The sequence below is a fragment of the Pelodiscus sinensis genome, chromosome 32 (assembly GCF_052426305.1).
Source record: "Pelodiscus sinensis isolate ZL-2025 chromosome 32, ASM5242630v1, whole genome shotgun sequence".
In the NCBI taxonomy this organism is placed as follows: domain Eukaryota; kingdom Metazoa; phylum Chordata; order Testudines; family Trionychidae; genus Pelodiscus; species Pelodiscus sinensis.
Window position 1 is genome coordinate 13,129,598 of NC_143083.1, and position 23,354 is coordinate 13,152,951.

Sequence of the window (23,354 nt, forward strand, 5' to 3'; positions counted from 1 at the left end):
CAAGGGGGGAAAGTGAGACTGGAACCAAACTATGCCATGGAAGAAATGGGGCTGGAGTTTAGATGGGCAGAACAAACACCGTCTGTCCCCACAGCATCACTAACAAGATAAACAAACCAAAAATGACAGATCCATGAGCCTGTCAGGCATTTTTGGCTCTGACCATCATCTGGGTGCCTGGGTCTGTACATTTTCTCGTTAGATGTTGCTCTGCCGACAGGCAGACATTATGAATTCGCCGCTGTTACTGGGGAAAGTGGAGTAGCCCATTAGAGGTTACTCTGAGTTATGCTTTGATTTGAGACTATTCTACATTGGAGAGAGTCCGTCTGTCTGTTTTTCCTGTTTGTTCCAGAATTCCTCCTCAAAGGCAAGAGCTCGGACCGCTCCTTTCGGTATGCAGCTTCCTCTTTTCATAACTTTCATCACTTTTCATACCGTTAGGGTTGGCTTGTGCCAGGATATTGGGTGGTGCTTGGAATGAGAATGCGTCTCATAAAACATGCAGAAGAGACAGAATTATCAGGCAGATGGAAGGGGGTGGCTGGGACGGACCCATCCCCGAGCTGCCCACCTCCAGGTGCCCCCGTTTAGGGAGGGAAAGGTAAAACTCTTCCACCCCCCAGCACCGCTCACTGGATTCCTATGGAACATTGTTGGCTGGTCTTCATCAGGGAGCAAGGGGAAAGTGCCCAGTTTGCTGCATTCCTCACTCAAGCTGCACTCACCCTGCATTCCTCATCTGCAGGGGCAAATGAAGTATGCACTTTGCTCTCACTCCCTGGGGAAGAGCAAGCAAGGCTGGTATGAATCTTGGGGGTGTGGGGGCTCTACCGCCCCCTCCTGCCCTCCTACACACCCAGTCCCCTATCCAGAATCCCTCCTTGCCACCCCACCCTGACTCCTGTGTCCTCCCCCCGCACACACACACCCAGCACTCTGCCCTGAGCCCCTCAAGGACCCGAGCAAGGCTGGGAAATGTGCTAGTTACCTATTAAAAAGGGAAACCCTTCGGAAAACACTTTGGCAAAGCTTGTGAAAGAAGTGGAAGGACGTTTTCTATGAGCCAGACCAACCTGATCTCCCCAGCAGCCAGACAAAAGGCTGCCCACAAAGCCCCTGCTGCTGCCCCTCCACACCATCTCAGAGTTTGCTCTTGAGGCAAGGGGCTAGGCTTCGGACTGCAGGTAATGTTTTGTGTAATGTAAAACTCTGACTCCGTCGGACACCCCTCTCGGGTGAGCAGGAAAGATCAGTCTCCTAGGCCCTTAATAAAGATGCATCAGGCAAATTGCTGGGCTATGTTTTCACCGGCGGCTTCTTGCGTCAGAAATAAGCAAACGAGGCTAAGCATGGAGTATCGCCGAGCCTCATTTGCATGCCTAATGAGCTGCCATTTTTGCAGAAGAGGCTCTTGCGCCAGGAGCTGTCTGCACTGCCCCTTCTTGCACAAGAAAACCCCTCTTGCGCAATGCCGTTGCGCAGATTATTTTCAGGAATAACGGCATTGCGCAAGAGGGTTTTTCTTGAACAAAAAAAGACCCGTGTAGACAGCTCCTTCTGGCGCAAGAGCCTCTTCTGCAAAAATGGCGGCTCATTAGGTATACAAATGAGGCTCGGCGATATTCCACGCTTAGCCTCATTTGCATACTTCTGACGCAAGAAGCCCCGAGTGTAGACATAGCCCTGGTGATTGTATCCGATGTCAAGACAGAAAGTGACCAGAAGGATCCTTGGGGTTCAGCATGATCACGCTGTTGCTTTTAGGAGTAATTACACTATTGAAGCCACAAGGAGTCCTGTGGGACCTTATAGACTCACAGATGTATTGGAGCATAAGCTTTCATGGGCAAAGACCCACTTTGTCAGATGCACATAGTGGAAATTTCCAGGCAGGTATAAATATGCAGGCCAGAATAACGCTAGAGATAATGAAGAAAGTTCAGTCAAGGAGCGTGAGGCCCACTTCTAGCAGCTGATGTGGAGGTGTGAACACCAAGGGTACGTCTAAACTACATGCCTCCGTCGACGGAGGCCTGTAGATTAGCCAGATCGGCAGAGGGAAATGAAGCTGCGATTAAAATAATCGCGGCTTCATTTAAATTTAAATGGCTGCCCCGCTCTGCCGATCAGCTGTTTGTCGGCAGATCGGGGCAGTCTGGACGCGCCGCGCCGACAAAGAAGCCTTTCTTGATCGGCACAGGTAAACCTGGTTTCACAAGGCATACCCTGCCTGCGGCCTGGGGTGTGTGTTGCAGGGCTGCTCCCATGCAGCAGGAGCAGGCAATCTCCGTGGGAACGTGGCACGTCGCCCAGCTCACTCCCCTTTCTGACCCGCCCTGCTTAGCCACTCGCTCACTCCAGCCTTGATCCTTCCCTGGTCCGTGCCCTGGCGGACGGATCTCGGCTCCTGCCCGGCACTGGAGGATCAGGAGGAAATAGTGAAGACGCTCCATTGAATGGTGCTTCTTCACCCAGGCCTGCGGGGTTTCATGGCAGGAGATTCCTCCGGACGACAGCTGCCCTGAGTGGGGTTCAGCCCCCGCTGGGTTATGTGCTGCTAATTTTGCCAACCCGAAATGTTTGCGGCATCTTTTGTCCTGCCTCGTGAGCAGCCCCCGAGCCGAATCCCCAGCCGCCGTCACACGCCCGGGTTGACCAGCCTTCAGAGGCCAGGGAAGCGGCAATTTCCAGCAACAGCGGCGTGGGGAGGCCCAAATTGTTGCTGCTTCACTCACTCTGGAGCCAACCCCCCCCCCATCTGCCAGCTTCCTTTTAACCACACAGGCACTGGTAAGTCACATTGCATCTTCCCCCAGCCCAGGAAACCAGGCGCTGAGGGCAACACGCCGATAGGCTCACCGGCAGCGCGCCTACCGACAGCAGAGGGCAACATAAAAGCGCGCTTCTTGCCGATGTGCTGGTGGAGAAGCATCGTTCCGGTCGCTCTGTTACAGGAGACAGGCCGGTGATCCATCCCGTCTCGCCTCTCACCCTCCCGCCTGAGCAGGAACAGGAGAGAAAACAGGATGTGCAAGGGGAGTAAAATGTGCATCGGGCTGGTTGTTTTCATCTGCATCTCGGTGGGGCTGCTCGCGGTTGTGATCTACTTTGGGGTGCAATCCCACTCCGACGTGAGCCAGAAGCTGGGGGAGTGTCGGGGGCAGATCAAGATCCTCGAGGAGCAGGGGAAAGTGCTGCGGGAGCAAGCGGACAGGACGAAGGAGGAGGTCACCGCGCTGAAGTCAGAGCTGCTGCGCGCGCAGAAGGGCCTCCAGGAGACTCAAAAACAGCAGGAGTCCTGCAGCAGGCAGATGGTAGGTTCCGAGCCACATGGCTACTGACATACCTCTGCCTTTTGGCTTGCCGAATGGGCCGGCTAATGCACATAGCGAGCCAGAGCTGGGCAAGCTGCCCTCTGCTAATCCACCCTGCTTTGTCTAGTTGGGGGTGTCCTCTCCCTGGAGCCTTTCAGGCCTGTTGCTCTGGGGAGGGGCTGGGGAGGAGGGTACCCTGCCAGCTTTGAGACCCAGACAGCTTGTTACCCTGACGCAGGATTTGAACCCAGCTGTGCTGCTGGGGAAGCCCTGGGGACTTGCTACCAGGGTGTTTTGGGGGTGTTATCGATCTCGGTTGCACCTGTCTCCATGGAGGTGAACCCCGACGTTTGACTTTCAGTCGATCTACTTCCCCAGTGTAACCCGTGCATGGGCACTCAGATTCTGTTCTGTCCCCCAAGAAGGGGCGGACGCTAACCCAAGGAATGGGCCTTCTCCCAGCGCTGAGTCCTCCCGGGTTAGTACCGGGGTAACTACACCCACCCACCTAGATTCTCTGCTCTTATGGCAAGAGGCTGCCAGCATGCCTGGTGTCTGTCCAGCCCCCATGCCCCCGAGTCGGGAGCCACGCTACAAATGTGAACTCAGATGAATAATGTCAGGTGGAATGGCGGGACGGGGCTGCTGGAGATGCCTTCTTCCATCAGGTGGGGGCACATCCTCTGGACTGTTCTCGGCGCACAAATCCCTCTCGGTTACCTCCATCCCCCCCTCCCCCGAAGGTCGGTGGGTGCGTGTCAGCATTTTCCAGGCTGCCGGGTGGTGGTGTCTGAGCGGCTGAGCTGCTGCCACCTCCCGCCCCAGAGGAAGCTGCAAGTCACAAGGGAGCGAGGGCCGAAGAGGCTGATTTTCCGTTCTCGCCTTCTTGCGCAGCGCGTCCTGCAAAACAGCACCGTTGCCCTGAAGGCCAGGGTCCTGCAGCTGGGAGGCAGCTATGCCGACCTGGAGGCTGAGGGTCCAGGGGAGCAAGGTAAGAGGAATGCTCTAGGTCACTGCTTCCCCCCACCCCCGTCCCAATGGATGGCTTAGCATGGATCCCCTTTATGATGGGGTGCCTTCTGCCCGGGGTACTTGCACAGAGCTTCCCGGCTCAGGGGCAGGAACATCTGCACCCCACGTGCTTGGCTTCGTGCTCCCAGCCGGATCCAGGGAACATTCCTGGACTGGTAGCACCAGGAGAAACCAGCCGGCCAGAGGCGCATGGCTGGGTCTCTCTAGCTCTGTGGTTTTCTTCTGCCCTGAGCTGGGACCTACTTTCCTGCGCATCATGGGGACTGGGGGGAGGATTTGTTGGCTCATGGGATCGGTAATCGGCTAAGGAGCCTCATACCCCAAGCTCGCTGGGGCCAGGCTGTAGACACTTGCCAGCGATTGCTCAAAGCTCAGCCTGGTTCGAAGGGGGCAACACCCACCAGAGCCAGCAGCCAGTGGCAGCCCCAGCAGAGAGAGGGAGGCCTGGACCAAGAACCAGAGGCTGAGCCACCGTCCATCCCTTAGGGAGGGGGAATCGGGTCTCTCCAGTGTAAGGTCCAAGTGGCTGAAACCTTGGAAGATAAAGGGATGGGGGAGGTTAGCAGGCAGGTCCCAATCTCTCGTTCACGGTGATTCTCCCCCACCCAGGAGCCCCTAACCCTCTCTACTCTGTATCACTGCTAAGGAGGAGGTGTTGGACAAAGAAATTGTGTTCTTTCCCCAAGTAACATAGGGAGCTGAGTAGAAGGTCTAGGAATTTGTGGGAGACGCAGCACTAATGCCATTCAGAGCACAATCATTAGGTAACTTCACTGTACTTCTGACATCTTTTCGCAATGAAAAGCAAAATAACTGTACAGAGAAAGAAATGGCCAGATACTCTGCTGAGCATGAGCTTTTCCCAGAAATACCCACTCCAGTTCAGACAACAGCCTCCAATGCCTGCCTCCCCGGAAGATATCTAAGTAAACCCTGAAATGAAAAGGAGCTGTCTACCGATACTCACAGATTAGGATGGGCTGGTTGGCAGAAAGTGAGAACAGTTGGAAAGCATTCAGGATTCTCCACCCTCGTTTTTCCTTGCAATTTTCATTTTGACGAACAAGCAGGGGCTACAGCCAGCTGGTCTCCACCCCATAATAAGAATTTAAAAATGAGTAATTGAGTTCATTATTAAGGGTGTCGATGACTTTAGCCTTCACCTACATCAAATGAAAACTGTACGGCTCATCCACGCTTTCGTTTTGATCGAAGCAAAAAAAAAATTGTTTTCCCCTCTTCTGTGGCAAAACAGGTCAAGCCGTGATCCGTATGGCTATGTATTCCTGTGTGTTTACCCACGGATCGTAAGGGATCTTGGATCAGGACGTTGCAGACTGTCACTAGGGTGCATGACGCAGTTTTACTGCTGACCACGAACAAGGCAAAGTTTGGGTGTAGTTGTGTGTTGATTTCAAAGGGACAAAGGTAACACCCACCCCGTAGCACGGGGGCCCATTGGAAATAGAGGCAGCTGGGGGTGGGGCGCGCTCCCCAGTGATCACAGAGAAGGATGTGGCCATAGAGGCCCTGGCTGTAGGGATGCGCACATGGAAGGGGTGCACCTGGCCAGTGCTGGCCTCCATGTCCCTTCTACTGCCCACACGGTGAAAGACACAAGGTGAGGGGAGACCAGCCAGTCCCAGGCTACAGGGGGTGACCTCTCTCAGGACTCTGCTCAGCCCTGTTCTCTTTTGCTTCTTCCTCCAGAGACAAACCCCACACAGATGCCTGGCATCTGGGACAGCAGCTCCAAAGCCCAGGCATGGAGCCCAGGGGTAGCCGGCTACCTGCTTCCGCTGGCTCTGTCCCTCGCTGGGATCCTTCTGTGAGAGGAGCAGCTTCGTGTCAGTCCCTGGCTAAGCCTTGGCGAGAGGCACCGGGGCTCTTCCCCCTCGTGCTGTCTCACCCCCTGGCTCTCGGGGCTCGTCCTCCCAGACAACTGCCTTCTGCCTCCCCTGCCTCTGTCTGGCCTGCCTGCACCTCTCTGATCACCCCCCTGCAGCCTCCTCCTACGCAGCCCCTTCTGCCCAGCCTGGCTTCACTGCGCCTCCCGCCCCTTTGCAAGCAGAGTCCCATCAGCGCATTGCATGGCCACGGAGGAGAGGCCGTGTCTGACCTGTGTGCCTCTGAGCCATAGTTTGCTACAGCCTTGGCCATTCCCCTGGACCGTGCCTGGGGACAGAGTCCTGCTCAGTGCTGAAGATGGTGGAGAAATAGCGGAGATTCAGCTGGGGGAGGGAGGATGGGGCCGCTTCCCCCAGACCTGCTGGGGTGCCATGGCCGGAGATTACCCCCAACAATGGTTCCCGGGGTGGGCTTCCGCCCCGCTGGGGTATTTGCCGCTCGCTTAGACGCTTGTTTTCTGTTTTTCTAATAAAATGGTGCCAACCTCGAGGGCGTGGGGGTGTCCCGTGGTCTCCCCCATCCTGCCCAGCGAAGACACGGGGCTCAGCGTGAGCCGTCCCGGGAGATGTGTTCAGGGCTTCGCATGCCTGCCCTGCCTTCGGGGAGCAGGGACCGGGCAGGGCGCCCTCGGCTGCTGCTTTGGGGCCCGGGGCAAATCCCTCAGCCCAGGCACTCCTGGGGGGGCACAACAGGGATGGCATCCGACCGGGGCGTCATTGAGGCCAGAGCGAGGTAAAAGGTCGGCGTGAGCCCCGCTGCCTGAGTCTGCAGCCGGCCTGAGCCCCTGGCTCAGAGAGGGGGTGCCCCTTGCATGGAGTGGGGTGCTGGGGGGGACTCTGCCAACCCCCCCAAGGCAGGATTCTGGGTCTAGCTGGAGAGGGGCGCAGCGAACCCCCCGCTGAATACGGGGCCCCCTGCCAGCGAGAGGGGACCCCAGCTGCTCTCTGGGGCGGGGGCTTTGCTGGGGGGCCCTTTCACCCCGCGTTTGGGGGACCCCCCCTCCCCGGTGAGCTCCGCAGCGCCCCCGTGCGGCCCCGGACTTCGCTGCCGGCCCAGCCCCGCCTCCCCGCGGCGGCGTCTGCAGAGAAACGAAACCGAAGCTGCGGCGGGGCGGGGGGAGACAGCCCCCCCTTGGGGGGGTATGCTAATGAGGGCTATGCTAATGAGGGCTATGCTAATGAGGGCTATGCTAATACAGCCGGCGCGGTGCAGCCGGGCTCAGTCCGAGGATGCTCGCCACGAGCGCTAAGCCCCAGGAGCCGAGCGCTCCCCTCCCGGCGCAGCCCGCGGGCCCCCCCGGGCCGGGCCGGGCTGCGGTGCCCGCGGGCGGCAGGAAGGTCTGGCTCGCCGTGGCCACGGCCGAGCTCGCCGTCGTGCTCATCCTGGCGGCCGGGCTGGGCCACTTGGTGGCGGCGGAGCGGGGGCTGGCGGCGCGGTGGCGGGAGTGCGAGTGCGGGGCGCACGGCGACCGGCTGGTCCTGCGCGGGGAGATGGCCAGCGCCAACAGGACCCTGCAGGAGACGCGGCAGGGCTGGGACGAGTGCAAGGACCATGCGGTACGTGGTGCGGCTCCCGATGGCCTGGCACGGCATAGCACGGCACTGCATGGCACAGTATGACATGGCATGGCACAGCCTGGAATGGCACGGCACTGCATGGCCTGGCACAGCACAGCCTGGCATGGCATGGCACAACACAGCATGACATGGCATGGCACCACACAGCATGACATGGCATGGCACAGCCTGGCACGGCACTGCATGGCCTGGCACAGCACTGCCTGGCATGGCATGGCACAACACAGCATGTCATGGCATGGCTCAGCCTGGCACGGCACTGCATGGCCTGGCACAGCACTGCCTGGCATGGCATGGCACCACACAGCATGACATGGCATAGCTCAGCCTGGCACGGCACTGCATGGCCTGGCACAGCACTGCCTGGCATGGCATGGCACCACACAGCATGACATGGCATGGCTCAGCCTGGCACGGCACTGCATGGCCTGGCACAGCACTGCCTGGCATGGCATGGCACAACACAGCATGACATGGCATGGCACAGCCTGGCACGGCACTGCATGGCCTGGCACAGCACTGCCTGGCATGGCATGGCACAACACAGCATGACATGGCATGGCACAGCCTGGCACGGCACTGCATGGCCTGGCACAGCACTGCCTGGCATGGCATGGCACAACACAGCATGATATGGCATGGCTCAGCCTGGCACGGCACTGCATGGCCTGGCACAGCACAGCACAGCCTGGCATGGCATGGCACCACACAGCATGACATGGCATGGCACAGCCTGGCACGGCACTGCATGGCCTGGCACAGCACTGCCTGGCATGGCATGGCACAACACAGCATGACATGGCATGGCACAGCCTGGCACGGCACTGCATGGCCTGGCACAGCACAGCCTGGCATGTCCTGGGACGGCACAGCCTGGCATGGCCTGGCACAACACAGCATGACATGGCATGGCACAGCCTGGCATGGCCTGGGACGGCACAGCCTGGCATGGGATGGCCCAGCACAGCATGACACGACACTGCATGGCATTGCATGGCACGGCCTGGCACAGCATTGCCCCTTGCCCGCAGGCCAGATTGCTGGGAGCTGGGTCTGAGCCTGGCATTAGCGCTCCCCTCTGCTTCCGAGACAGTCCTTGGCTAGCCAAGGACCGCTGCCTTCTGCCTACTCCAGGGACGGGGGTGAGGGCGAGCTGGGGCTTTGCAGCTGTTTCTAGGACCAGAGGCGTGCGTGTGTGTGTGTGTGTGTGTGTGTGTGTGTGTGCTGGGACTGCCCAGCTGCGCTGGTGGTGGGAGCTGGGGCTGCCTGGCACGAGGGAGTGACGGGGGCGGGCACTAGTCTTCAGCAAGGTCCAGCAGTCATGGGGGTGGGGCAGGGAGGGAGGAAGATGCTGGGGTAGGGCCCAGCAGCCAGGTGAGAGCAGAAAAGGAGCCGTTCGCCCCCTGCCAGGATTCCCTCATCCCCTTCCCAATCAATATCCAGGGAAGCCAGCCCTACCCCAAGTCCGGGGCAAAGAGCAGCGAGAGGCAGGCGGGACGGGCTGCTGCTGTGCTAAGATTAGCCCTGCCTCCCTCCCCCGCCCCTGCTCCTGCCTGCCGCCTCCAGCTCCCAGGAGATGCCAGCTCAGCAGAGCACCCCCATGGAACAGGGTACCATGGGCGCGGGAGGGACTCAGCAAGAAAGAGACCAGGACTCGGAATTGTTTGGCAGCCCCCAGCCACATCGGTCTGCCCCTCCCGGCCCCCTCCGCATCCCGTCAAAGGTTCCTTTTACCAGATCGCTGGCGCCTGCAGCGCCCCGCTGCGTTTCAGTCCTGGGCAGCGACTGAGCACATGGAGAAGAACGAGACTCAATTGTTCTGTTGGCTGTTGGCCGTGTCCCACCCCAGAGGTGGCTGTGTGAGGGACCAGGCCGGGTCTGGGCTCAACTGAGGGTGTCCGCTCAGGGCGAATTGCTCAAATTCAGGGCTCCTTACAGCCCCCAGACTGGAGACCTTCCCAAATAGGCCACAAACCAGTCCCACCGAACGCTCCAGCTGCCTGCCTGAAGCCTCACGAGCAAAACCCCTCCCACACCCCAGCAATATCCATGCCCCAGATGGCCCCGGGCCTCATACACTGGTGGGGGGTCTTACCCCAATCTCACCTTTCCTGAACAAGTTCTGTCTGGTTCCAAGAAACCAGCCACAGTTCCAGGTCAATTTACACTCTGGATCTTACCCACAAATCATGCTGGGCCAATCCTTTAGAATCTACAATCTAAAGGTTTATTACTACAAAGCATGAGAGTGAGGTTGCTAAAATATCATACATTACATGCATCGACTCTCCCCGTTCTCAATGCAGGCTTGCAGCAAAGATGTTATAACTACTGGCTTAAAAGTCCTTGTTGCACATCCTAGGATCAGGATGGGTCCACAGTTCTTTCCGGCTCTTTGATCCCTGCACTGCTGCCTCTGGGATGAAGTGCTGAGCTGAGTAGCAAGATGGTCAGCCACATGGCATCTTTATCCCTCCTTCCTGGTCTCTTCTTGGCTGTGGCAGGTCACCTGGCCAGCGGCCCATCCCTGTGCTCCCTGCTGGTAGCCCTTAGGTGTCAGGCCTCATTCTTGAGGTGTGTCCTTGGCCCATTGAGTGCCATTGTCCCACAGGGCCTCGCTACTTAGCATGTCCATAGGCCAGGCTCTGCCCACTGCTCAACCACATGCAGGGAAATATTCAGAATCCATACAAAGTACATGCTTATAACTTCACACACAGACATTATACAATCCCATGACTAGCGTACATAGGATTAGCAGGCAGTGAGCTTCTATTCAACACCTCACATGGCCCCCTTTTATACCATTTTTGGGGCCCTCACCCCCACCTATGGGTGCAGCTGTGATCTGGCTGCTTCCCTCAAATCCGGTAATGTGACGGGGGCTGCATCTCGCGGAGGCGTCCCAGGGCAGTTGGGAACATGCTTTGAGGGTGCAGGGCTCTCTGAAAATCAAAGGGGCTTCTCCTCCTTCCTCCTGCAGCAAGGCCTGCAGAAGAACATCACAAACCTGGCCCAGGAGATCATCCGGTTAAAGGGCAACATCACCCAGCAGGAGGTAGAAAAGGACAAGTTACGAGGTGAGACAGCTGCTGCCAGGGAGAGCCTGTGCCTGGTTCCCATGCCTAGGGGCTCATGGGAAGTTTTCCCAGGGGCCTCACAGAGGGGCTAGGACAGGCAGAGGCCACCCTGGGGTGCCGCCTGGTGCCCGCATGTCCCAGGATTCCACACACTGGTTCTCTTGCCACTGCTCTATGCCGGTCATGGCCCATACTGCTCAGAGCTCCAGCGCCGCCCTGCAAAACCAGGCCCCTGGCTCTGCCCCTCAGCATCACCCTCTCCTCTTGCAGTCCCGTCATTTCAGAGCTTGGGGAGAGAGTTCTCTTCCCCCTGCAGCCCTGAGCCTTTGCGTGGCCACACCGCTTACGAGGAACTTAGCTGGTGACTTCTTGGGAGGGCTCATTTCACGGGCAGCAGGAGAGTCATGGGAGCAATGCAGAAATCGGGCCAGTGGTCTCGGGCAAGCACGCGATGGGGGTCCGAGCCGCACCTTTGCCCCGCACAGCCCCCTCCAGTGCTTGCATTGGGAGGGGTGGGGCGTGGAAGGGGGTAATTTTGGCCCTGATCATTGTGGCGGGGAGGGGATTAGCCTGGTGTCGCTTCTGATCCCAGCGTTGCTTCCCACACCTGTTTTCCAGATGAAATCAGCACCTGGAAAAACACGGTCCAGCATCTCCAGGAGCAAAAGTAAGGCCCAGGTGCACCCCTGGGGCGACCCCCACGCTGCATTCCCCTCCCCCCGGGGCCCTTCTCCTGGGACCAGGCCTCAGGGTTAAACACCTTGTGCTCGCCCCATGAGTCCTGCTACGATTGCCCTTCTCTGGGAACAAACCAGCCGGGCTTCTCAGGGACAGCATGGTGCAATGGGTGCAAAAGGACAGGATGTGTCACCCTTCCCTGGGGGCTCCTGGAATGGATAAGTGATTCCCCTGACACACACACCCCCAACTCCCCCGGGCAGGGCATGGGCTGTGGGTGAATGCCCAGCTGGGGAAGGCAGCTGGAGCTCCGCCCCTTCTGCCAAAAGCCACACCCCTTCCCCTTAGACCACACCCCTTTAGATTCTCCTCCCCCCCCTCGCTGCCAAGCCCCTCCCATCCCTAGCTGAGGACTGGGGCTGCTCTGTGGCACAGCCCCAGCCTTCCTTGGCTGGGCGGCTGAGCAGTGTAGGCAGTTTGGGGAAGGCAACACCTTCCCTTGCCTGCATTACCCACCGTCCATGGGCAAAGGGTAACTCCCTTCCCTTCCCGGGCTGTACTCACTCATCTGCATTTCCCCTCCCGCTCTGGCAGGGACCAGTACCGCCGGGAGGTCAGCTGGCTGCAGGAGCAGCTGCAGAGACACCAGAGCCTTCGCTCCAGTGTGGGCAGCACCAAGCTGCCCGGCCTCCTGACCCTGCTGGCCGCCTCCCTGGTTGGGTTGCTTGTCGGAAGGGAGCCAGGCCTGGGAGCAGAGGCGACGCCCAGGTACGGGAGAAGTGGGGGGAGCTTGGCACCTGCTCCGTGGATCCATCTTTCCTGTCTTCTCCGCTCAGCCCGGCCCTGCGCCCCAGGGGGCTGGGACTGAAGGCCCCAGGGGCTGGCCAGCCTCTTCTCTGGCCCTTCGTCCAGCCTGGGGCGCGCTGGGCAGAGCGGCTGGGGCTGGTTCTGGCCCCTTCCGGGGTGGGAGGAACCCAGAGGTTGCTGCATGTGCACAGGCAGACCCTGGTTCTCAGCTTAATGCGGGGGAGGGAGTCTGATTCTCCAGTCACACTGGTATCCGGAAGCCCTGGGGCCAGATCTCCCCCTTGTGTAAATGGGCCCAGCTCCACCAGAGCCCGTGGGGCCAGATCCCTCCCAGCATAAATGGGCCCAGCTCTCCACCCCGGTGTAAATGGGCCCATCTCCACCGGAACCCCTGGAGCCAGCTCCCCCTGGTGTAAATGGGCCCAGCTCCAGCAGAACCTGTGGGGCAGCTCCCCAGCTGGTGTAAATGGGCCCAGCTCCACCGGAGCCAGATCCCACTTTGGTTTGTGCCAGGGTGGCCTCGCTGCCCTGCGGGGACTTGGGCCGTGTGTGAGCAAAGGCCCAGAGCCACCCGAAATCAATGGGGACCAGGTACCTACATGCCCGTGTCGATCGGGGCCAGGCAGCATACCCCAGAGCCCCAGGGATCCACTGGCAACACGATCCCAGCCTGACAGCCCTTTGTCTGATTGGTCTGTTTCAGGACGGAGTCGCCCCGCTGGGAGATGAGGAATGGATCCTGGGGCCGTCCTTCACGCCTCCCCCCGGCTCTGTGCTGAGTGATTCGAGGGGCTCCCGGCTGGCAGGCATGAGGAGGAAGCCTCTTCTGCAGCCAGAGGGCTGTTTACGGAGGGAGAGGGGCTGTGACGGACACGGGGGAGGCAGCGAAGGGGCCTTGGATCGAGGTGGCCTGCTTTGCAGTTCAGGCACACCCCCCGGAAGCCCAGATGAGCCGGTGACGTCCTGCTTGGGGTAGGACCTCGGACAGGTTTTCAGAGGTGGCCACTGGCTTGGGGTGATGGCTTTGGGGGGGCCCCACATGAGTCACACCTCATCTGTGGCCCAGTGGCAGCATCTCCTGCTTCCCCACATGGGAGGGGGGATTTAAAGCCCCTATAACAGACCAACCCTCTGCAGGAAGAACGTTTGCAGAATAAATGGGTTGGACAATCTCCACCGTGCATCCTGCTCCCATTCTGCATAGGGGCCCATTTGAACCTTGTGGGGTCTGGATTGGCCATCACTGGCCCTGCTGCAGGAGGAAGGTGGAGGCACCGGGGACCAAGCATCAGAGCTACTGAGTGGCAGGGATCAAGGTTCCCTCTAATCTTTTCCATGTGCGGAATAAAATTGTATGTGCACCGAGGCATGTGTGAATGTGCACCACTGGTAGGAACAAAAAAACAAGTGATGGGTGCTCTGCTAATCAGTGAGATGGCATTTGAATCTCTCCTGCGTGGCTGGATGGGGAGCCGTGGTAGGGATGGAAGCTCCTGGTGAGGAATGGGAAATACTCACAGATCTTGGGCGGAGCTGTTCCTCACACAGGCTGGATAAACCGTTGTCCTCTGCCACTCTCTGCAGGCCTGGGGGTTGAAAGGGGGGAGGAGAGATGCCCTGGCACCAGGATCCTTCCCCCGTCAGCTCAGTGCCTTAGGAGAAGGTTTCCCACTAAAGCCCTCGGCCGGGCCAGAGGCAGGATACAGGAATGGCTGGACCAGGATGCTGAGTAGCATCTTGCAGGAGGTGGTGAGGATGTTTCACCAGCTAGCCTGCTGCCCCCCTGCTACGGCTCTCTCAGCCCACTCCCACGCAGGAAAGCCTCTTGATTCTGCCTCTTTCCTGGCTGAGCAGCGGCAATTCAGCCCCCTCCTCGCCTCCCACCGCCAGCCTCACCCAAGCTCTTCTCCCGGCACTGAACAAACCCTCCCCCCCACCATGGACAGTGTTCTGCAGCAGGGGAAGGGACAGGGAAGGCACAGAAAGGGGAGGGACCCCTTGGAAGAGGCCCATGGGTCTGGTGGTTGGGCATTGATGTGACGCAGGAATTTGGGACCCTCAAGGATGGAGCCACCGGAGCCAAATCTCCCCTGGATCACTGCTGGAACTGGTTTCCATTCTGTGTAAGGGTGACGGTTTGGTTTGGCACCCCCACGGCCCAGCTTGTTCCAGCTCCTCTGCAACCTCCACAAACAGCTGATAGTTCAGGAAGGACTCCTCAGGGAGAGGAAGGCTGGTCCAATGGTTAGTGCACTGCATTGGGATGAGGCTCTCGTGGTTTCTCTCCCGGCGGTGGTTAGAGAACCAGGGCCTGGGAACCAGGGCTTCTGGGCTCTCTTCCCAGCCCTTCAGTGTGTGGCCTTGGGGGGGGGGATCACGTCCCTGCTCCATGCCTCAGTTTCCCCCTCGGTCCCCACAGCGCTGCCTGCCAGGAGAGCTAGTGCCTGCTGCTCTCCACGCCCGAGCTGGCAGAATTTGGGCCTGGGAAGCGCTTACTCCAGGGGATTTTAACTCCTTCCTCGCCCTGCTGGCCACAGGGTCTGCCCCTCCCATTGCAAACTCCGTCTCTGGGGCCTTCTGCAGCCAGTGCTATAATGGTCCCGGGGCTGCGGCCTGCAGAAACCACAGGCAGGAGCTGTTTGGGCAGGGAAGCCCACACATAGTAATTAACGGGCCCCAGGCAAGCGACCTGGCTGCTGGCTCCCAGCACACGGCCGCGGCGGTGGCAGGCGGCAGGTCGCAGCCGGGCCCCATGGACCCCGCGGGGATCAAAGCTACCCTGAAGGTGCTGGGGTTATGCCTGGTCCTGCTGTGCCTGGTCGCCGCGGTGACGGTCTCCGTGGCGGTGATGCTGCGGCACTGGGACGCCGGGCGCCAGCTGCAGGGCTGCTGGGAGCAGGCGGCCAACGAGAGCGCCGCCCTGGGGGGCCGCCTGGCCGAGCTGGAGCGGGCCGTGGCCGAGCTGACCGGGCGGCTGGAGGAGGGGGCCCGGAAGCAGAAGCAGCTCCAGAGGCAGCTGGGCCAGGCCAGGGATGAGGGCAGGATGCTCAATGCCACCCTGCAGTCCTGCCGGGAGCGTGAGGTAGGAGCCGGGCTCGGGGCGGCTCCGGGGAGGGGGTGCAGGGAGCCTGGGATAACACTGGGCTCCCAAACTGGCCCCTTACAGATGTGCCGGGGCATCTGCCAGTTGGAGTGCCCAGCTGTGGCAAAGGGGCCTTAAGAGATGCCCCAGCCTGGGGGTCTGGGTACCACCTCACTGGCAACAGCTGTGTCCTCCCCCGCCCCATGATAACAGCTTTCCCAGCTAGTGGGTCTCAGGCATGTGCATGGGGCTGAGCAGGGGAAAGGGGGGCTCTGGCCTCCCCAGGAGGGATGGCATCCAGCAAGCAAGGCGACCAGCGCGCCACGAAAAAAGTCAGCGAAAAACGTTAACGCGGCTGCAGACCCAGCGCCACTCCCTTGCCCCGTCCTCCCTGGGATTTCACAGCCTGGACTGGCCCCAGGAGAGAAACAGGGTGCTGGGGTGCGCCCCCCCGCTAGGAGAGGAGGTAACCCCCCCCCCAGGGGGTCCCCAGTGCAGCTGATGGGTTTGCCCTAGCTGGGGTCTGACAGACAGCACATGGTGGGGGGGGGGGGGTGCCTGTGGGAATCAGGGAGGGGCACTCTCTCCCCATCTGTCCCTATGCCCAACAGAGGGGAGCCAGGGCGGGGAGCCCCTATCACTGAGAACCCCCAATCTCCCTGAGATCAGTGGGCCCCGGGGCTGCGGAGGGTCTTTCAGGACCCAGCCCCGGCGTGACCTACTCAGGACCAGCCCTTCCCTGGCGTGGGGCTGGGAGCTCCCAGGATGCCGCGAGGCAGAGACGGGCGCCGGAGGCAAGCAGCTATTCCTAGCCGAGACGCAGACCTGAGCCATTCGGGACACGTATAATTAGGTGTCTCACGGAAACCGTGGGGGCTGGATCCTGGTGTCTCGCAGCCTGTGCCCGCTCTCCCTGCTATTCATAGCTCCAGCTCCCAGCTGGGAAAGGGCCTGTCTCAGGGGGCAACCAGCCCCCCCACCTTGCTCCCAGACCCCGGCCCCCTTGGCCAGAGACCAAGGCTGCTTCCTGGCAAACAACGGCAACGAAAGGGGCTGGAAAAAATCCCATTGTTCTTCCAGCCACTTCCCGTCCAGGTGCCGGAGGCACAGGGGATGCGGCCAGGGTTTGGGGTCGGCTGGTGTTTAGGGAGGTTCCATTTTTGCCAGCCCCCCTGGAGGGGCGAGGAAGCCGCCAGGCTGGGCACTCGACAGTGGCACCCCCCCAGCTCAGTGGCACCTCCTAGCTCAGTCCCTGTCTCCCCCAGTCCCAAACAATCCAGGCTTGGAAAAGAACCCACAAACTCTCACGGGTTCCCCCCAGTGTCCGCGGGGGCTGGCCCTGCTCCCTGAGCCTGGCTGCTGCCCTGTTTCCCAGCCGGGCCCTGATAGACTCTCGCCTGCCTGGAGCGCTTGCTTCCTCCCGGCCGTACCCCCAGACCGAGCTGCAATCTCCCCCGCACACTTTACTGCGCTGTCCTATAGCTTGGGAGACCCTGATCCAATCCAGCTGGGCTCATCCTGGCATCAGGCACCCAGCGCCCCAAATGCTTCAGCCAATGGGGCTCCCCTGTAAAAAACCCGTCTGCCTGAAATCATGGGGCAACCTGCCCTGCCACTGGGGAGCGCGGCTCTGCTGGCCCCACGGATCACACCCCTCCCCTGCCCCAGGGCGGCCCGGGAGCGGTTTGGCTCAAGATTCCTCCTAGGGGCCGGCAGCCGGAGGGGAGCTGGGTCACGCCACCCCCTCCAGTCCTCTTGCTGCCTCCGAGGGTTGCCCAAACAGCCCCCTGCATCGAGAGCACATGGCAGGGAGGTGGGAGGGGCACAGCAGGGGGGAGGAGATGTGGGGGGGAGGGGGGAGAGGAGGCTGGAATTAAATCAGAAGATGTGGGGGATGAAGACGCAGGCAGTCTCCAGACTTTGGCTGCAGTATCTAACCGGTCTGCCCGTTCACCCACCTGCCGTGCCCCACTCCAGCGCTACAGGAACCTCAACTTTCCAATCGCACAAAACCAGACACCCTTCTCCTGCACCCTGTCCTGCCCCTTCCCAGAGGCTCCACCCCTTTTCCAAAGCCCCGCCCCCTGCCCATTCCATTCCCCCTCCCTCCCTTGCACCCTCTCTCCCACCCTCACTTTCATTGGTCTGGGGAAGGGGGTTGGGATGCAGGAGGAGGTTCAGGGCTGGGGAAGGGGGTTCGGATGCGGAAGGGGGTTCAGGGCTGGGGACAGGGGTGGGGGTGCGGGACGGGGTGTAGGGCTAAGGCAGGGAGTTGGGATGCAGGAGGGGGTTCAAGGCTGGGGCAGGGGGTTGGGATGCAGGAAGGGAGAGGTCTGCAGATAAGGGCTTGGGATGCAGAAGGGGGTCCAGGGCTGGGGTGCAGGCTCTAGGAGGGAGTTTGGGTGCGGGAGGGTGAAGGGAGCAGGCTCCAGGCAGCACTTACTTTGGGTCTGGGTGGCTCCCGGAAGTGGCCAGTGAACAGCTGACTCCCAACATTCAAGCTCTGGGAAGAAGAGGGGACAGAGCGCGACTCAGTGGATTCGTGGGGCTCCGAAAGTGCTGGGAGGGAGGGGGAGGAGCAGGGAGTGCGGACTCCGGTGCCCCCCTGCACTAGAGTCATGTGGGGGAGGGGAGCAGATGGGGGGGTCCGCAGGCTGCAGGTTGCCCACCACTGGCATGGGGCCTCCTTAGCTGCCCTTGAGCCTAGGAGCTGGAGGGACGCGCCGGCCACTTCCAAGAAGCCAAGACAGGCAGGGAGCCGCTGTGCTGCCGGCGGGACTTTCAGTGACGCCTTTTTGACGTGGCAACCCCATTCCACCCCCGCCCCCACCCCCCCAGCTGTTTCTAAGCCCTGTGCCTGCCCCTGTGTCTGCTGACTGCATCTCCCCACAGAGCACGCTGTCCGCTAACGTGACCGCCCTTCTGCGCGCGCTCGCGGCCACCCAGCTGGAGGGCAGCGAGATGGACACCAGGAACATCGCCTTGCAAGGTGCGGGAGGGCAGGGGCGTCCAGCATGAGGGATGCATGGGATGGAAGAAATATACCCCCCTCCCCACCCCAGTCAGGCTGTGTTCCACTCTGACCAGTGTTCCCTGTAGGCTGGGCGCTTGGGAGACGTGCAGGAGATGTTCAAATGCCACCCAGCTGATGAGCAGAGCACCCACCGCTTGGTTTTTCCTGTGTGCTGGTGGTGCCCATTGGACATTCCTCGGTGCACATAAAATTATTCCGCACATGGATAGAAAAAATCCTGGAAAAGATTAGAGGGAACCTTGCATCAGCCCCATCCTACCCTTAGAGGCTAGGTGCCCCGCATGGGTCCGGCTGCACTGGGAGATCCCGGCGGGGCCCCGGTGGCAGCCCAACCCCCGTCCCAAGCATCATGGAAACTGGCCTCAGTCCATTGTTCACCCTGGGGGAGGCCCCAAGCTGCAGGTGCGGAGGGGAGATGACACATTAAAGGGGGGGAGGGCGACCCCCTCACCCAGCCCCCTGCCTTCCAGTGGAGGTGAGCCCGGCTGTCTGCCTTCCTCCCGCAGTGGAGCTGACTCAGTGGCAGGGGAAAGCCACGGAGCAGGAGCAGCGGCTGGAGGAAGCCCTGCAGCAGCACCAGGCATCGGAGGCATGGAGGGGAGAATGCGAGGCCCGGCAAAGCGAGCTGCAGCACAGCGTGTAAGGAACCGGCACCCCCCCATTCCCAGCCAATCACATCCTGGGGAGATATTAGCTCCCGGCCAATCGGATCATCAGGAAGCCTTCACTGCCTGGCTCCCAGCCAATCATATCCTGGCCAAGCATTAACCCCCATCTCCTAGCCAATCGCATCATCACGGAACCCTGTTCCTATCCCATCATATCATTAGCCCCCAGCTCTCAGCCAATCACAGGCTCCGGAATTGTTCTCTCCCTACTCCCAGCCAATCCCAAGGCTCCTCCCGCTGCAGGGATCTGGAGGCAGAACCCCGCCTTCTCCGCCCCCCTCCCTGGGGAGGATGCAGAGCAGCTGGCTCTTGGGGAGGGACCTGGGGGAGCCAGGGAGTTTGGCCGGAATGCCCTGACCCTCCTGTGCTTTTGCAGGCGGGACTGCAGGGCCGAAATCGACGCCCTCCATCGGCGGCTGAGCTCCCGAGCCACCGGGCGCAGGTGCCCCCCATTCTGGTATTTTGTGTGGGTGATGGCAAGCGCTTCTTGCTTTATTTTCCCGCTTGTAAGTGCCAAGGAAACAAGAGACTTGGAAATAACAGCATGTGTACTGGGGGGAAGGGGGACTGGGTGGAGAGGGTCAGCTGGGATGAGTCACCCCCACAGGATCACCATGGGGATTGCTGGTACTCAGCCCCACACTCAGCCCCACTCCTGGGTCCTGAAAACAGCTGGCATCGTACGGCTGGACAACAGCGCTGGGCTTGGGTAGACAAAGCCGGCGCCCGTATGCACACTGACATGTGCACCCACACTCAAATACCCTCACATGGACATGCACACGCTTGCTGGTCCGTGCGCTCACACATACGCACACAGCCACGTGAACGCACGTGCACAAGCTAAAAGTGGCTCCACAGCGTGACACTGTTGCAAAGAAAAGCAAGCATCATTCTGGGCTGCATTCTCATTGTGAGCAAGTCATTCTTCCGCTCTGCTCTGCTGGAGACTTGTGTCCAGGTCAAAGCACCACATTTCAGGGAAGATGTGGAGAAATTGGAGCTGAGGGTCCAGAGAAGAGCAACAAAAATGATTAAAGGTCTAGAAAAAACAATGATTAAAGAACACAAATGATTAAAGGACTGGAGAACATGAGCTATGAGGGAAGATTGAAAGAACTGGGCTTGTTTAGTTTAGAAAAGAGAAGACTGAGAGGGGACAGGAGAGCAGTTTTCAGGTATCTAAAAGGGTGTTACAAGGAGGAGGGAGAAAAATTGTTCTCCTTGGCCTCTGAGCATAGGACAAGAAGCAATGGGCTTAAACTGCAGCAAGGGAGGTTTAGGTTGGACATTAAGAAAAACTTCCCAACTGTCAGGGGGGTGAAACACTGGAATAAATTGCCCAGGGAGGTTGTGGAATCCCCATCCCTGGAGATAGACTCATAGACTCATAGACTTTAAGGTCAGAAGGGACCATTCTGATCATCTAGTCTGACCCCCTGCACAGCGCAGGCCACAGAATCTCACCCACCCCTCCTAGAATAATCCTCTCACCTATATCTCAGATATTGAAGCCTTCAAATACTTTGAAGACCCCAAGATGCAGAGAATCCTCCAGCTGTGATCTGTGCCCCATGCTACAGAGGAAGGCGAAAAACCTCCAGGGCCTCTGCCAATCTACCCTGGAGGAAAATTCCTTCCCGACCCCAAATATGGCGATCAGCTAAACCCTGAGCATGTGGGCAAGACTCACCAGCCAGACACCCAGAAAGTTCTCTATAGTAACTCCTGTCATCCCTCCATTGACCTTAATGAATGGTCAATTAGTTACCAAGATCATGTTATCTCATCAAACCATCCCCTTCATAAACCCATCTAGTTTAATCTTGAAGCCAGATAGATCTTTTGCCCCCACTACTTCCCTTGGAAGGCCGTTCCAGAACCTCACTCCTCTAATGGTTAGAAACCTTCGTCTAATCTCAAGTCTAAACTACCTACTAGCTAGCTTATATCCATTTGTTCTTGTGTCCACATTGGTATTAAGCTTAAATAATTCCTCTCCCTCCCTGGTATTTGTCCCTCTAATATATTTAAAAAGTGCAATCATGTCCCCCCTCAGCCTTCTTTTGGTTAAGGTAAACAAGCCAAGCTCCTTGAGTCTCCTTTCATAAGACAGGTTTTCCATTCCTCGGATCATCCTAGTGGCCCTTCTTTGTACCTATTTAAGAGCAGGTTAGACAGACACCTGTCAGGGATGATCTAGACGGTGCTGGGTCCTGCCGTGGGACTGGACTTGATGACCTCTCGAGGTCCCTTCCAGTTGCAATGTTCCAAGATTCTATGTATACTCACAGACCCAGGCATGAACATCGGCCCAAATATGGATGCACATGTGCCTTGTGTATACAGCCATGCCTGCACACATGTCCAAACAGTCATGCATGCACCTGGACCCACAAGGATTTCAGACACACATGGCAGGAAGGACGCTGCTTTTTTCACTGCTGCCCGTATTAATCCTAAACCCCGCTCCCGAGTGCGCAGAAAGCCTCTGGCTTCTCCCTGCACATCCAGGCCTGTCGCCAAGGCACCAACTGGAAATCGGCCTGGTCGCCATGGCTGGAAGGGCGGATGGGTCTGGCTTCCCAGTTCTATCCTCAGCTGGTTTCACAGGAGGTGAAGCTACGTTGACTGCACCCCGCCAGCGTGCCCCAGCCAAGGACACAGGCCTGGATGTGCAGACTAGTCTTGCCAGATGCTTTCAACAAAAATCTTGAACATGGCAAACTTGGTCGAGGAAAAAAAAGAGGGGGGGAGGGGGACCAAAGTTATTGAGCAAAAAAAAAAAAAGTCACCGTGTCTTTAAATGGCCTCAAGCTCCTCACTCCCCCCCCACCACACGCGGCAGGGGAAAACTGTCCCCAATGGGCTTCCATCCAAGGAAAACAGGAAATACTGGACATGTGAAATTTTCTGGGTTTTTTGACTGGATGGGAGAGCCAAATACCGAACAGTCTGGCAACCCTAGAAAAGACCCTTCGCATGGGGCTTTGCATGGAGACTACCTAGAACAACAGGCTTTTGCTGTTGCTTTCACTTTGAGTGAACCATTAACCCTCTGTGTGAATGATACAAGCAGCCTGGGCGCAGCCGTGTACAGCCTGTGTCCTGATGTGAATTACTCACGTGACCATGTATGTTCTCTCTAATGTAGGAAGGGCTGAAATCTTCCACCTGAGGCATCACGGGGAAGCCAGGGCTACCTGAGAAACCGTTTCCAGTCTCCCCTTCTCCAGAGAAGGGCCGCTCCACACCAGAGTCAGCTGCCAGGGCCCGAACACAGCGGCAGCACAGAATTGCCACATCCCTCCCCTGGAGCCAGCGGCTGCCTCCAGCAACGGTAACAGCCATCCATGAACTGAAATGACGCCGAATCCACTGGGTCCTACTAGGTCACAGCACCCCAAGGAATGCTGGGAAATCTGTCATTGTCCCGTTCGGAGTCTGTGGCATGGACTTCTTTGTGTCCCGGCTCCGTTGGCTCCCTGTTCCTGGTCCTCCCTTATGCTTCTGCCTGGCGTCTGTGTCTTAGCTGCCTGGTGTATTCACCGTGAGAAAAATCACACCTGATGCTAATTTTCCCTCCGGGACTGGACTCGCCCACGGAATAGCTTGTGTATGCAGATCTGCTTGTTAATATTCAAAAAGTACCTGCCTGCTCTCATTGGTGACACCCGCAACACCCTATTCCCAGCTTCTGGCAAACAGAAGCTGTTGGCTCTGCCCCACACCTCCCTGCACCACTTTGGAAGTCTGGCAGGTTGTACGGGTGTTAACGGGGATTCAGATTTGGCCTCGTCTTCACAGGGATCTTTCCCCTACCACTGAAATCCACCCACCGGTGGGGAAGAACGTCACAATTAACACCAAGCAAGGCAGCAGCGCCACAGCCGGGTTTGGGACAGGAATACCCTCTCCAGCACAAGCAGCAGGGAAGCAGAATTCGATGCTCCAGGTCGGAGCGGGGTTGGGATGTCTGGCGGAGGGCCCCACGTGGATTGGAAGTGTTGTTCTGTGGGTGCGGCTGCTTTTGAGCTGGAATCCCCTGCTCGTGTGGGCATCCCCCTGCGAGCTGAACGTGCACGCCTAAAAATACAGCACCCGCTGGCATGGGCTCGCTACTGCTGTGAGTGCTAGCCCTGCTCAACCTCGGGCGGGCATGTTCTCGGGC

The 23,354-nt window shown here is 59.0% G+C and overlaps 3 protein-coding genes across 4 annotated transcripts; all 3 read left to right on the top strand.

Annotated features, from left to right (window-relative positions):
* The first annotated feature begins 2,377 nt into the window (after nucleotides 1-2,377).
* Nucleotides 2,378-6,746, top strand: LOC149520896 (uncharacterized). Its single transcript, XM_089774961.1, has 3 exons — nucleotides 2,378-3,317; nucleotides 4,212-4,308; nucleotides 6,060-6,746. The coding sequence occupies exons 1-3, from the start codon at nucleotides 3,030-3,032 to the stop codon at nucleotides 6,179-6,181; spliced, it is 507 nt and encodes a 168-aa protein (XP_089631087.1). The 5' UTR covers nucleotides 2,378-3,029; the 3' UTR covers nucleotides 6,182-6,746.
* Nucleotides 6,747-7,440: 694 nt separating this feature from the next.
* LOC142819007 (uncharacterized) lies at nucleotides 7,441-13,765 on the top strand. Its single transcript, XM_075902793.2, has 5 exons — nucleotides 7,441-7,813; nucleotides 10,818-10,914; nucleotides 11,533-11,581; nucleotides 12,187-12,360; nucleotides 13,103-13,765. Exons 1-5 carry the CDS (start codon nucleotides 7,487-7,489, stop codon nucleotides 13,176-13,178), a joined length of 723 nt encoding a protein of 240 aa, XP_075758908.2. The 5' UTR covers nucleotides 7,441-7,486; the 3' UTR covers nucleotides 13,179-13,765.
* A 155-nt stretch (nucleotides 13,766-13,920) lies between these two features.
* CCDC194 (coiled-coil domain containing 194) lies at nucleotides 13,921-23,111 on the top strand. 2 transcript variants are annotated; one of them, XM_075902787.2, is made up of 5 exons: nucleotides 13,921-15,481; nucleotides 18,374-18,470; nucleotides 19,022-19,154; nucleotides 19,560-19,689; nucleotides 22,338-23,111. In XM_075902787.2, the coding sequence occupies exons 1-5, from the start codon at nucleotides 14,663-14,665 to the stop codon at nucleotides 22,359-22,361; spliced, it is 1,203 nt and encodes a 400-aa protein (XP_075758902.2). In that variant the 5' UTR covers nucleotides 13,921-14,662; the 3' UTR covers nucleotides 22,362-23,111. The 2 variants fall into 2 exon arrangements, with proteins under 2 accessions (XP_075758902.2, XP_075758904.2); XM_075902789.2 differs by having other exon boundaries at nucleotides 19,560-19,640.
* Nucleotides 23,112-23,354: the final 243 nt, after the last annotated feature.

Coding starts and splice junctions, on each gene's coding strand:
- CCDC194 (XM_075902787.2), top strand. CDS start 14,663: ATGAGGCTCTCGTGGTTTCTCTCCCGGCGGTGGTTAGAGAACCAGGGC. Junction 15,482..18,373: donor AGTCCTGCCGGGAGCGTGAG/GTAGGAGCCGGG, acceptor ATCTCCCCACAG/AGCACGCTGTCCGCTAACGT. Junction 19,690..22,337: donor CTTGCTTTATTTTCCCGCTT/GTAAGTGCCAAG, acceptor TCTCTAATGTAG/GAAGGGCTGAAATCTTCCAC.
- LOC142819007 (XM_075902793.2), top strand. CDS start 7,487: ATGCTCGCCACGAGCGCTAAGCCCCAGGAGCCGAGCGCTCCCCTCCCG. Junction 10,915..11,532: donor AGAAAAGGACAAGTTACGAG/GTGAGACAGCTG, acceptor CCTGTTTTCCAG/ATGAAATCAGCACCTGGAAA. Junction 11,582..12,186: donor CAGCATCTCCAGGAGCAAAA/GTAAGGCCCAGG, acceptor CCGCTCTGGCAG/GGACCAGTACCGCCGGGAGG.
- LOC149520896 (XM_089774961.1), top strand. CDS start 3,030: ATGTGCAAGGGGAGTAAAATGTGCATCGGGCTGGTTGTTTTCATCTGC. Junction 3,318..4,211: donor AGTCCTGCAGCAGGCAGATG/GTAGGTTCCGAG, acceptor CTTCTTGCGCAG/CGCGTCCTGCAAAACAGCAC. Junction 4,309..6,059: donor TGAGGGTCCAGGGGAGCAAG/GTAAGAGGAATG, acceptor TTCTTCCTCCAG/AGACAAACCCCACACAGATG.